Here is a 13,663-nt window from a genome sequence, read left to right on the forward strand (position 1 = left end):
CATTAGATACCACAGGCTGAAATACTCTAAGTGGGAGTGCTTCAGGTGCTGGGTCTCTCTTTCAATAACAGGTACCATAGCAGGAGGAAAAGACACACTGGCCATTTTTTGTTCTACAGCTCTAGAAGTAGAAAACACAGGAAAGAGTCAACTTGTATCTTTTTTTTCTTGTAAGACTATATGTAGATAATGCCAATCTAAATTATATGCTGTAACCTACTAGATATATTAGTCTATCATCACTGAAATAAATGAATCTGTACCCTTTTTCACAGAATCACAGAATATTCATGGCTGGAAGATGACTGAGATCTTTGAGATCATTGAGTCCAACCACACAATCTCATATTCGTAACTTCACATCATCTCTATGATTTTGAATTTTTAAGGACAAGAAGTTAGTCGAAGACAATACTGTGTACATTTAGATAGTTGATCTTTTATTCCCTTTTTTGTAATATATGAATACTATATGGAGATATAGCTAAATGAAGGGGATTTTATAGTTAATATACAAGCAGACTTCAACTCCTTTTATCTCAAAACTAATTATCAATAGATATTATACCTAATCACATATACAAAATGCAACTGAAGAGAAAAAGTTAGTCCAGAAGTTAATAGCCACCTAGCTAGCAATAATCCTGTTTCCGTAACAACTGAATATTAGAAGTAATATTTCACAAAAACTAGTTTACAAAAACACATCACATATGCCCACAAAGCTAGTTCCCTCAACATACACTTTTACCTCTACAGTTTTAAAAACAATCAGGCATTACATGTACACAAGATCACCCCTAAAGCCCTCCTGTTCTAACAAATCTCATTTGATCTCTTCATTATATAATTTTGGTTCTATTTTTTGTGCAGCATAAAAACAAGACTAAAACTTTTAACAATTTTAAAAAGATCTCATTTGATCTCCTTATTATATAATTTTGGTTCTGGTTTTTTGTGCAGGGTAAAGACAAGACTAAAACTTTTAACAATTTTAAAAACAATTCAATAACTTCATGTGAAAATTTACCAAATATTTGCTCATGACTTGTCTTTAGCAGGAGATGCAATAACACTTGAGCAGAGTAGTATCAATGTATCATTACTTGTGTGATACCTTACAGGGAAACAGAGCTGTTGTCCAAGCCTAATTGAGCCTTAGAAGGCTGCCCATTCAAAGAGTTGCAAGAATATATCTTTTTAAAATCATAATTACTATTAATGTTGATATAACAGAAATCTGTTATTGCCAGCAAGTATTTTGTTGAGACTTATCTCAGATTTTGCCTTGTAGAAAGTGAACCTGAGCAAATACGTTAAGTCTCTGCAAGATCGGGGACTTGCACTATAAAAGTTGCAATGGGGTGTACAGAACATTCTTTTGGGGTGCAAGAGCCCTCAATAGAGAAATAAGAAGCTGTCAACCATAAAAATGAAACCACAGTATCAAAAGCTACAATTATTCAAGCTTATTTAAAAGACACGAGTCAAACTTTTCTTTACCTGCTGTATAGAAAGCAATTATGTATCTGGGAGCAATATTTACAGGCTTGACTGTCATCAATTACAGGAGGCAAAGCAGCAAGCTGCGACTGCTCTCTTCCCACGGCAGATTTAGATGTACTGTGCATTAAGTAGAAGGCCACATGGTTTCTTAACTTCATTAATTCTGTCAAGAAAAGAACAAACTAAGCTGGTGTTTTGGGCTTGCTTTGTGATAATTTCTAACTCCAAAGTAACTAGCCACCAACTTTAGTCAGCTAAGAAGCAAGCAAAGTCCTAGTGTGGTATTAATAAAACAGTTTGTTAGCATAAGTCTACTGGAATTAGTAACATTATAACAAGCAATACATCTCCAAGTACAGATACGTTCATGAGAGTAAACCTTATAACTATTACTAAAGTGTTTCATTTTAATTAAGATAATTATGGTTTCTGGAGAAGGGGAACAACTTTACCTCTTCGGTCCATGCGTGCTCCAGAAACAGGGTACATAGTACCAGTTTTAAGATAAAGAAGAAATCCAGCTTCAGGATCTACTCTCCGTTCCAAATTCAACAATGTATACAGAATAACCTGCACATTATATATAAGCTTATTACAATGTATTAAGAACAAAATATATAAGCTGTATTTAGTTTTTCCATAATTTATATGGTTAAGTAGCCATTGCTATCACAAATAATCTAGAAGCCATAAGTAATAAGCACCTAACCAAGGATTTCAATTAAAAGGCATCTTCCTTAACAAAAGCTTCTAAAAAGGCTACTACCTCCAGATGGGGCCAGCTATCTGGAAAGACATACAATGTAATTCTTGACGCAGTTTACCTGAACTTCATACAGATATTTCAGAATAAAAACTATAAATGAGTTTAAAAGTGGTAAATGTATATACCTCTCACTCCTCAGTTCACTTTTCATTTTGTATAAGCAGCTTTGGGCATACCAGGATCTGACATCCATAAATTTAGATTATACCATGTACAAAGTGTTTCACACTGATAAGACAGAACGGGCCATCTAACAAAAGTATACATAGCACAAGATGTGAAATTAGACATTTGGGGTTTTGTACCTGACTTCTGTGCTCTATAGAGTTAGATTCCTTGCCAGACTTGAGCTCCAATGGCATTATCCTAGACTGTACTCCGGACTGGTGATGGATTTTCACCCTGGCTGTAACATCAATCTTTCCCTTCAACCCAAACCTGGGAGACCAAATATTCTCTTCGATGTCTAAGATATCTGCAATCTCTATCTTACAAGAGGTATCTTCCTTTTTTCCACCACTTGACCTAGGAAGAAAATTAAATCAGAAGTTAGCAGTTTTCCTTAATTCTTAATATTTAAGTATTAAAACATGTTGCAACTACATATTGAATATTTTTGCAATATAGGCGCTCTTCGGGCACTAACTTTATAAAAAAAATTACATCGAGTCTCACTCAAACTATTGTCCCATTAACGGAGGAAGCGGCATATCAGAAAGTTTAAATTGCACACTGGCACATAGTTTTGCTGTTCACCTAAATTTCAAGGTTAAAAAAGAATCTTGAACTGTTTTTAATAGGTTTTGGTCTTTTCTGACTAACCACACTCTAAAACACTTTGTTTCTTCAAAAAGTTTAGTGATACACACTGGAAAGTAGCATACAGATTTTAATTGGAGCTGCCATTTCACCGGAACTTTAACACCCCATGGCTATGATGATTAACATCAAGAAGCCATAGACAAAAATTGCTCAGCAGTTATGTAAAATCACCATTTCACTGATAAACTTGTTATCTTAATGAAGAATTACATTTGATTAATAAATAGTTTCACATTCTGCCTTGTAGTTTTCAACATATTTATAGTAGCTTCTAGCTTAGTCAGTAGATCAAATATACTTGCTTTTCTAATTACTAAGATTTCTACTTCATACCACAAGGTTTAGAAGAATTTTAAGACCAAGAAGATTTTTATGTCAGTTCACCCTCAGTCTTGTCTTCCCCAGTATTCACGATGGCAGCCAAACACACAGCTCTCAACATTAGCCGTTTTGGCAGTGAGGCTCCATATCACTGAACAGATGTGCATTATTAGCTCCATATCACTGAACAGATTTGCATTAAAAGTGAGCCAAACAAGATATACAACTTAGAACAGTTTTTCCCGAGTCAGCTCCATATCACTGAACAGATGTGCTTTATTAGCTCTGTATCACTGAACAGATTTGCATTTAAAGTGAACCAAACAAGATATACAACTTAGAACAGTTTTAACTTTCAATTCTGGCTTCTTACAGTTTTAGTTGCATTTTATTTTGGTTAGCTGGATTGTGCATGAAGTCTTCTGCCCATTTAAAAAAAGATGGCAAATATTCTTCCATTTCCTGCATTATTTCTGTTTGTTTCAGATTTAAGTGATACCTAAAAAATAAAGCCATGCACATTAAGGAGACAAAAATATTAGATTTGCTGCTGGTAGCAACAAGATTTTGACTCAAGTAGCAGTAAGATTAATGGGGATAACCATAAAGTTTTAATGAACATCTATAAATTGTAGATAATGACAGATTAATTAAGGTTAAACTCAACCGATTAACTCAAAAAACTGAACATCCATTACAAGAGATAGAATACGCTATATTTGTTTCTGATGTAACTTCTGAAATGACAGGAGTAGCACAATGAAAGCATCAGGACAGTAGATGTGATGAAATAAAACTAACAGTTAGATTGCAAGGAAGGCGTACCAGACTCATGCATTTCAAAATGGCTATTCCTATGCTCTCTGCAAAACTGAAAATCTTTAAAAAAAATTTAAAAAAGACCATTTGCTTTTTGTCTGAATACACCAATCTGCTACTTTTTCTTCACATACATTTTGACAGGCTTCAGAACATCTTAATTGGAAATTAATCACGATCCTCTGCAGTTGCTACAGTTACAAATACGCAAGAAAGCATAAGTCTCATTAACCAGAACCTAATCATGTGGCATTATATAATTCAGTGCTGGCATTCACTGGAAATAATGTCATTATTCTACAGCAATAGAGAAATGCAAGTGGGTTTTGCACAAAAAGGTTCATACAAGTGCAAATGTGCACAGCCAGCAAGCTTATGTAACTTACTTTTCAACCCTAACAAACAATAGCCTATATATGCAAAGAAGAATTGCAAATCAACAGTTTCAAAGAGAAAGGCCCAGAGTGACACAAAAACTTTGAATTGTAATTGCTAAGGTTACTTAAAAACATCTACATTCATAACAGAACTAGAGTAATAAATCTTGTTACAATTTCAACTTCCAACTCATCTGGGTCTTATAGATACTGACATTGTCCAATATACAGTTTATAATAGTCTAGAAGTTTTTTGTTTTTTGGGTTTTGTTGTTGGTTTTTTTTTTTACATGACGAATTAGATTTTAATCAAGTCTGCAATAAAATCTGAAAACTGACAGCCATTCATCTTATCATTTGCTGATGGAAATATGAAGACTATTTATTTGGCTAGCACTTCTATCAGCTTTGCAGAGTCAATAAGTTCAAGGTCCTCTAACAATTGAGACATTAAGTAACCTGATAAAGAATATGAAAACATCAGACATCTCAATGCTTGGTCAGTCACAAGTTTCTAGTTCATCTCCCAAGGATCAAAATTAATTATGCTCATCACGCTTAAGAGCTTTGGGAGATGCCTTGAAATCTAATATTACAGGCACAAACACTCCAACCTGCTTGGCCTTAAAGAAAAAAAACAACCCAGACATATAGTTACTCCAGAAGCATAGTTCAGATCAATAGAAGTATCTCAGCAGGGAAGGCAAACTAAATCACATTATGAAAAAGAGAATTGTCTTACTAAAGGATACCCAGGTTTCATTACACAAGGTCATTACACATTTGGCAAAATATTCTCCTGATACTAGCACTACACTTTTTTTTAAATTAGAACTTTATCAGCTAGTTGCAGCATTCCTTCCAAACACATAAGACACCTTCAATACTACTTACATTTCTTTGAGATACTTTTGTCCATAAACAATTTTACGGGCTAGTTCTTCTACTTTTGCTTGTGCCAAGTTATTGGTTACTGATAGCTGGAAAATTTCATGAAGAATCGTACCAACAAGTGTTTGGCGCGAACCAGACTCTGAGCCCTGCAACAGATGTTGTATAACACACATATATACATGAAGATTTATGCCCACTTCATGACAACTTTTCTATTAAATTTCTGGTTTTTATTTGCTTCACATGATGGACTGCATTTATTTCATTGCAAGATCATTAGAGCTTTCACCTCACTAATCAATAGCTATTCAAACCTGACTGTGAAACGAGCCAAATTGAAACAGGTCTTTCGTATTGTTTTCTATCTTTTTATCCCAACACTGATGTTAGTTTTGCCTGTGGGCAGTATTTACAGTATTTCCCAATGCAAATGCTTACCTTTACAATTTTACAGATACTATTTTTGCATGAAGCAATTTCCTGTGTGTTACCAACTCACAAACTATTTCAATTATCTCCAAAATGACTCAGGAACCCATCTAACCATCACCAGGACTGGGCTCCATAGTACCACTTTCAATTCTTAGGAGTCTAAGTTATGACCCATGCATGAGCAACTAATCACTGTGGTTTAAGTACTTACCAGTATCTTTTACAGACCTGGCACTTGTGGGTTACACTTACAACAGGTGGATGGTGTTATCCCAGAGCCAAGACACTCTGCATTGTCCCTTCCAAACAATCAGTTTATTCCCATTACTCCTCTAATTGAAGAGCTGACACTATTTCACAGTCTTAATCTCCTGTACTTAATACTCCTGTTTCAGTCACAGGCTCCCTGCCAGCCAGCTCACCATTCCATTACAATTCCCTTGTCCATTTGGATTTATATTCCTACCCCATCTGGAAGTTTTCTTCAGCTGAAATGGGCAACTGTTGCTTCACTGCCATCTGCATATCAGCAAGGCCATTACCACAAGAAACTTTTCCTCTTCCCAAGTTTCAGCAGCTGGATTCAGACTCCAGAGTTAGCCCACACCAGTTACTAACTGAATTGGCTAATTTTTTCAGTTGGCCACTTGGCCAAGTGTGGTTATGTTTTCATATGGTTGCCAAGAGGCACATCTCTCAAAGGATTCATATCCACGCAAAATGTGGCAAGAGATTATCAAAAAAGTTGCCAGAATTTTAAGTGGGAAGACCACTTCTTTGTCCCATTAGCTATATTAAGAATACAAGATTATTTCAGCTGAAATTCTCAAAAAACACAAGGAGTTCAACCAGAGACAGACAGTTTCCATTCTAAGTTATTCTACGTTATAAACATTACGATTAGCTAACACTGACATTTTGCAATATAGCATCACAGTTTTAATATTGAGCTAAACCCCCAGTCTCAGTGGAACAGTAACCCATTAATATGCTTGATGGTCTAGAAATAACACTTACCCTAAACCTTTCACCCAGCACTGCTCTTCTCACACATCGAATACTATTTGATATCGTAGTGCCAGAAAGCAGCAAATCTGGGTAAAGAACCAGGTATCCAGACTGTTCATTTATCACCCAGGTACCAGAGCTACACTCCCCTTCTAAGTGAATGATGTCTCCTGGAACAACCGGAACGGACTCCCTGTAACATTAATACACATGAAATACCATTTGAAAGCTACAGACACAATGTATTAGAAATTACACCTTAATATATCAGATTCAACATACTTTGAAACAGGAGGTTATTGTGGTTCTTTTTTAGGAAGCTGACCTAAATAAATTCTGAAAGTGAATAAAGGAATTTTTACTGACAAAACTTCAATAAATTTCAGTATTGGATCATGCATCAGAACAGTCTGGATGTAGGTAAATCCTCTTGATGTTAAGTCATTACAGATACATGTACTGAGCCATATACTTTATATTGGCATACTACTTCCTCATTACATGAGAGCTACCTTTTCACTTAAAAATTCTCCTTTTTCCGGAGGCTTAGGAAAATCTAAAAACATTTTTATTGATTTAGAAATTTCAAGGTTCAAGATCTTATGTTTTTTCCTTCAAGAAATGGAGTCTTATACTTTTCTCCCCACCTTTCAGGCTTGCATGGACTATGAAAAGCAGTGCCAAATAGCACGTGCACACCCATGTGTTTCAAAAGACTAAGCTCTAAGCTAGTCTTTTCTTCTGTAACACAACATGAAGTGGACAAACACCTCAACTAGAATCCTAACCTTACTGGAAAAAACTTTTGCAGTAGTGCCCAAGCTAATATGATTTTAACAGACTGCAAAAAATCTCATATTTACCAACATAGCTTTGTACATTTGTATGTACAATGCAGGGTACATCATTTAGAAGACTACTTCTAATTGTTGCAAGATAATAGCAATTGTCTAGCAATAGCAAGAAAACAGCCAGCTTAGAAGTTATTATTATATCTTGCTGTTTGCTAGCACAAAGACAAATTAGAGCTCTAAAGTAGCAATATCCACTCAACACAAATTACACGACATCAGTTCTCTCAAGATGACTGTCCATTACACTAATATACTGATAATATTGCATTAGATAAAGGTTGTTTCAGGATTTCACACCACTTAAAGACAGTAAAATTCATCTCAAAGGCAACACAATGAAAAGTGACTTAATAATTCAGTCTTTCATCCTCTTTTCAGACATCTACACATCTGTATGTATTACCAGCCATTCCGAAGAATGCACAGCTCTGTATCATCCAGCGACTGAGACGCTGTAATTGTCAAGTGTTTCTCAGGGTCGCTTCCGTTTCTCTGTATGACACTGACTTCCAGTACACGGTATCTGTTGTTCAACCCACTCCTAAGCACTGTATCGGGGGAGTCAGTCGCTTTCTTCTGAAAACTGAAGCAACAATTGATTAACGCAAAGACACACCACGGAGCCGTGCCCGGTAGAGCTGCGGGGGGCAGGCACGGACCGAGCTCACACCCGGGGCCCGGCCCGGAGCCCACCCTGCCCGGCGCAAACGGGTTCCTCTCACCGGTTACTCCGGGCAGCCCCGACCGCTTCCCACCTCCCCCCCATTCCCACGAAGGCCTGTACCGCCCCGTCCCCACTGCGGCCGCCATCAGGGCTCCTCAGGCCCGGAGCCGGTGAGGCGCGAGCCAGCCCGCGTGCCCCGCTGTATTAAATTTCAAACTCCCCGCGCTCGCGGCCGCTTCCACCCCCTCCTTCTTCTTCTTCTTTCTTCCTTCCCTCCCCGCCTAACCGCCAACCTCTCCGCCATGAGGAGATCCTTTGCCGTCCGGCCTCAGCTCCACAGCCCAGCACTGACACACTCAGAGGGGGTCAGTCAGTGCCCCCTGAACCCCGCACTTCAGGAGACCCCCCTCCCGGGGCACAGGCGCGGTGCAGCCCCACTCCCCGCCCACTTCAGGGAAAGCCCCGCCCTATCTCCCCTCCCAGCTCGCCCATTGGCGGGGAGAGAGGGAGCGTAGCCAATGGGAGGTGCGGGGAGGGCGGTTCTTCGGCGGCGCGGGGAGCGGCGCGAGCTTCCCGCGCGCGGGCAGGGCGGCTGGAGGCGCGAGGCGGCTGTGAGGGAGCGATGGCCGAGCCCAGGGGCGGGCACGTTCTCAGCCCCGGCTGTCGTTTATTCCCTCAGCGCCGAGTGCTCTTACAACCGCCTCTGAGGTAAATTAGATCTGCCTTTCGCTCCCACTGCTCAGGGGTGAACCTCAGCCCGAGAGTCAAACTTCCTTTTCTCGTAAGAACCCATTACATTTGACGCTGTTCACTGACAGGCTTTCTGAGGTGATAGAGAAGTCTCAGATACACAGTTTTCCTTTCTTTGCTCCTTTTTTTGGCCACAAAACTACTACTTCAGGAAAGCATTCTGGGTCCTAGACCATCACTTTTAGCAAAGATTGAAGGATACACCGATTAAATCTATTCTTAAAACATCAGTATGATTGTGCTGTAGTTCACATGTCAGGAAAATTATGTATTTAAGAGCCTGGTGTTGTATCTCTTTAATGTAGACAAACATTGGGAAACATGATGAGGCTCCAGACCTGCAAAGACCACAGTTTTGGCCAGTGGTTAGACATCCTGACAGACGATCAAAACTTGATTTTTAAAAGGTAAGAACATACTTAAATTAGCCCCTTCACTTTTGAATAGTCCTGAAATGCATGCAGTAAACTACATTAATGTTGCTTTCTGTTCCAGGACCTCTAATAAAAGCTCACTTGTAATTTAATAGTTACATGTTGATACCATTAAATGCACAGATACGTACTTTGGTATGGCATTAAAAGAGATTACATAAATACTTTGTATACTTGACAACCTCGGGTTCTGTAGTCTCTCTCATTTCCCTACACATCTCACATACACTAAAAAATATCTTAAAATAATATGGCTATAAAAGCACAAAATATGCTTTAAATACTTTTTGAAGTTAGCTAAAATCTAAGCAGTATGGAGAATCTCTACAGAGAGTGTGTGAAATCCAGAAAACCACTAAACCATACTTCAGTACCAAATGTTGTAGTAAAAGTGTTTAGATGATGGCTCTTAATTCTTTTTAGCATCAGAGAAGTCTCAGATACACAGTTTTCCTTTCTTTGCTCCTTTTTTTGGCCACAAAACTACTACTTCAGGAAAGCATTCTGGGTCCTAGACCATCACTTTTAGCAAAGATTGAAGGATACACCGATTAAATCTATTCTTAAAACATCAGTATGATTGTGCTGTAGTTCACATGTCAGGAAAATTATGTATTTAAGAGCCTGGTGTTGTATCTCTTTAATGTAGACAAACATTGGGAAACATGATGAGGCTCCAGACCTGCAAAGACCACAGTTTTGGCCAGTGGTTAGACATCCTGACAGACGATCAAAACTTGATTTTTAAAAGGTAAGAACATACTTAAATTAGCCCCTTCACTTTGGAATAGTCCTGAAATGCATGCAGTGAACTACATTAATGTTGCTTTCTGTTCCAGGACCTCTAATAAAAGCTCACTTGTAATTCAATAGTTACATGTTGATATCATTAAATGCACAGATACATGCTTTGGTATGGCATTAAAAGAGATTACATAAATACTTTGTATACTTGACAGCCTTGGGTTCTGTAGTCTCTCTCATTTCCCTATACATCTCACATACACTAAGAAATATCTTAAAATAATATGGCTATAAAAGCACAAAATATGCTTTAAATATTTTTTGAAGTTAGCTAAAATCTAAGCAATGTGGAGAATCTCTACAGAGAGTCTGTGAAATCCAGAAAACCACACTTCAGTACCAAATGTTGTAGTAAAACTGTTTAGACGATGGCTCTTAATTCTTTTGGGCATCAGTGGTTACAAAAAAAAAATAATCTTGCAATTTTAAGGTGCATCAGCATTCTCCAAGTTTGAACTGTGTAAATTCAGGAATTTATCAAAAATTTGTTTTCACAACATAATGAAATGTGTTCCAATCCTGTGACAGAGAGGGAGTTAGCTATCTATAAATAGTTAATATGCTGTATGTGCCCTCATTTTTTGAGACCACAAATTTAATCAGGGAGATCTATGAGGGGAACCTACAGCTGTGTCTCCCCCTATTGAATGTAATACGTATGTGCCTGCTGCCACTCCAGGTGGTGAGTTTATTTCTGAAGCTAAATATGAAGTTAAATCTTAGTTTTCCTTTACATGAAACTAAAGATCAGATGAAAAGTCTTTGTTGTTGTCCCTTAATTAAGAATGACAATGTTATGCAGATTTACCCACATGGGAAACATACAGATAATTCCAGAAACATGCATTTTTTCTGGCTGCAACATGTACAAATCACACAAAGACATTACTTCAAAATTTTTAATAAAATAAATTCAAATACATCTCATTCTCTGTCCATAGCTACACTGTTCAATATCAAAGAAATGCATACTTTTAAGAAATTGAAAATAAAAAAAAAAAGAGCCACAAAAGTTGGTATTGAATATATAACTCAAAATCCAGCTTGTAAAATTTGTCAAAATTAGGCAAATCGATCTTATCATCCACCACTTCACATAACCATTACCAATTCTTAAAAGACACTGCTAAAATATTTACAATAAATAAATAACTTACATCACTTAAAGTAAATGCTTTACAGTTTTCCTGAATCAAGTGAGTAAAATCAAGAGTACCAATGCAAATCATGTATAAACAAGTCTGGAAAATAACTCCCTCTAACAAAAAGAATTGTAGGAGGAGCAAAACGTGTCATAGTCTATTGCATACCATACTTTAGAAACAGTACATATACACATCTATAGACTCCAATATAGTTCTTCATTTTCTTTTCCTGCGCAAGAGGCTCAATATGGTCCATGTGCTTAAATAAGTAAACGCAGCAGCATGCAGTCTGGTTTGTCACCATATTTTAAGGTAGGGACAAACCTGTTTACATGAGCTAGTACTGGAAAGTACATAAAATACCTGGCCTTCAACAAACCGAATCGAGAACATTCAGCTCCACAGAAAAGGTACAGAAATGCCATGTAAGATTAGGCCCATGCTAACTGCCCTAAGATCTTTTCTAGCCACTTGTCACTGTAAAAGTTCCCCCTGGTTTTATTTGTGTACATACAGCTTTTTTTTAATGTAGAACATATATGTAGAAACTGGTTTCCAAATTGTGATTTTTCTAACAACATTGAATACATTTTGTCATTATTTATTGAAATGCTTGAAGAGACTTTCACTTTTTTTGGCCACAAAACCACCACTTCAGGAAAGCATTCTGGGTCCTAGACCATCACTTTTAGCGAAGATTGAAGGATACAGCTATTAAATCTATTCTTAAAACATCAGTATGATTGTGCTGTAGTTTACATGTCAGGAAAATTATGTATTTAAGAGCCTGGTGATGTATCTCTTTAATGTAGACAAACATTGGGAAACATGATGAGGCACCAGACCTGCAAAGACCACAGTTTTGGCCAGTGGTTAGACATCCTGACAGACGATCAAAACTTGATTTTTAAAAGGTAAGAACATACTTAAATTAGCCCCTTCACTTTTGAATAGTCCTGAAATGCATGCAGTAAACTACATTAATGTTGCTTTCTGTTCCAGGACCTCTAATAAAAGCTCACTTGTAATTCAATAGTTACATGTTGATATCATTAAATGCACAGATACATGCTTTGGTATGGCATTAAAAGAGATTACATAAATACTTTGTATACTTGACAACCTCGGGTTCTGTAGTCTCTCTCATTTCCCTACACATCTCACATACACTAAAAAATATCTTAAAATAATATGGCTATAAAAGCACAAAATATGCTTTAAATACTTTTTGAAGTTAGCTAAAATCTAAGCAGTATGGAGAATCTCTACAGAGAGTGTGTGAAATCCAGAAAACCACTAAACCATACTTCAGTACCAAATGTTGTAGTAAAAGTGTTTAGATGATGGCTCTTAATTCTTTTTAGCATCAGTGGTTACAAAAAAAAAATTCTTGCACTTTTAAGGTACATCAGCATTATCCAAGTTTGAACTGTGTAAATTCAGTAATTTATTGTCAAAAATTTGTTTTCACAACATAATGAAATGTGTTCCTTCCAATCCTGTGACAAAGAGAGGGAGTTAGCTATCTATAAGTAGTTAATATGCTGTATGTGCCCTCATTTTTTGAGACCACAAATTTAATCAGGGAGATCTATGAGGGGAACCTACAGCTGTGTCTCCCCCTATTGAATGTAATACGTATGTGCCTGCTGCCACTCCAGGTGGTGAGTTTATTTCTGAAGCTATATCTGAAATTAAATCTATACTGCATCAGATCTAGCAAGCAGGCAGCTGCGCATGAGCTGGTTCAGTAAGGTGACGCCAATAAAATCCATTTGTTTCTCTTGGTGGGTTAACCTTTCATCAGATCAGTGGAAGCACTGTGGTATCTAGTCCTATCTACCCTGGATAAGGCAAAATGGCAAACAGCAGGAGAGTGAGAGTAAAGGAAAACCTAACCCAGACCAGCCTGAAGCACCCTGGGATCCACTCTGAGGATGCTTGGGGGGCAATCTGTCACTCACGTCACTGAAGAAGAGATCTCAGAGCTGAACAGGCTCACTTGCACTAATTGCACAGAAAAAAAAATACAGTTAAAGATCAAACACAGAGATCTTTTCTTTTATA

The 13,663-nt window shown here is 37.5% G+C and overlaps 1 protein-coding gene across 1 annotated transcript in view; it reads right to left on the minus strand.

The window, feature by feature from the left end:
* Window positions 1-8,898, minus strand: part of DNA2 (DNA replication helicase/nuclease 2) — a 23,681-nt gene extending 14,783 nt beyond the window's left edge. The window contains exons 1-8 of the mRNA XM_014940443.1: window positions 8,757-8,898; window positions 8,203-8,382; window positions 6,955-7,138; window positions 5,506-5,651; window positions 3,789-3,914; window positions 2,578-2,797; window positions 1,959-2,076; window positions 1,504-1,669 (exon numbers count right to left, since the gene is read on the minus strand). Coding sequence (XP_014795929.1) covers window positions 1,504-1,669; window positions 1,959-2,076; window positions 2,578-2,797; window positions 3,789-3,914; window positions 5,506-5,651; window positions 6,955-7,138; window positions 8,203-8,382; window positions 8,757-8,767 — 1,151 coding nt within the window. The 5' untranslated portion in view covers window positions 8,768-8,898. The remainder of the gene's footprint in view (window positions 1-1,503; window positions 1,670-1,958; window positions 2,077-2,577; window positions 2,798-3,788; window positions 3,915-5,505; window positions 5,652-6,954; window positions 7,139-8,202; window positions 8,383-8,756) is intronic.
* Between the last annotated feature and the right edge of the window lie 4,765 nt (window positions 8,899-13,663).

This window comes from Calidris pugnax, unplaced genomic scaffold (genome assembly GCF_001431845.1).
Source record: "Calidris pugnax isolate Ruff unplaced genomic scaffold, ASM143184v1 scaffold39, whole genome shotgun sequence".
Taxonomy (NCBI): domain Eukaryota; kingdom Metazoa; phylum Chordata; class Aves; order Charadriiformes; family Scolopacidae; genus Calidris; species Calidris pugnax.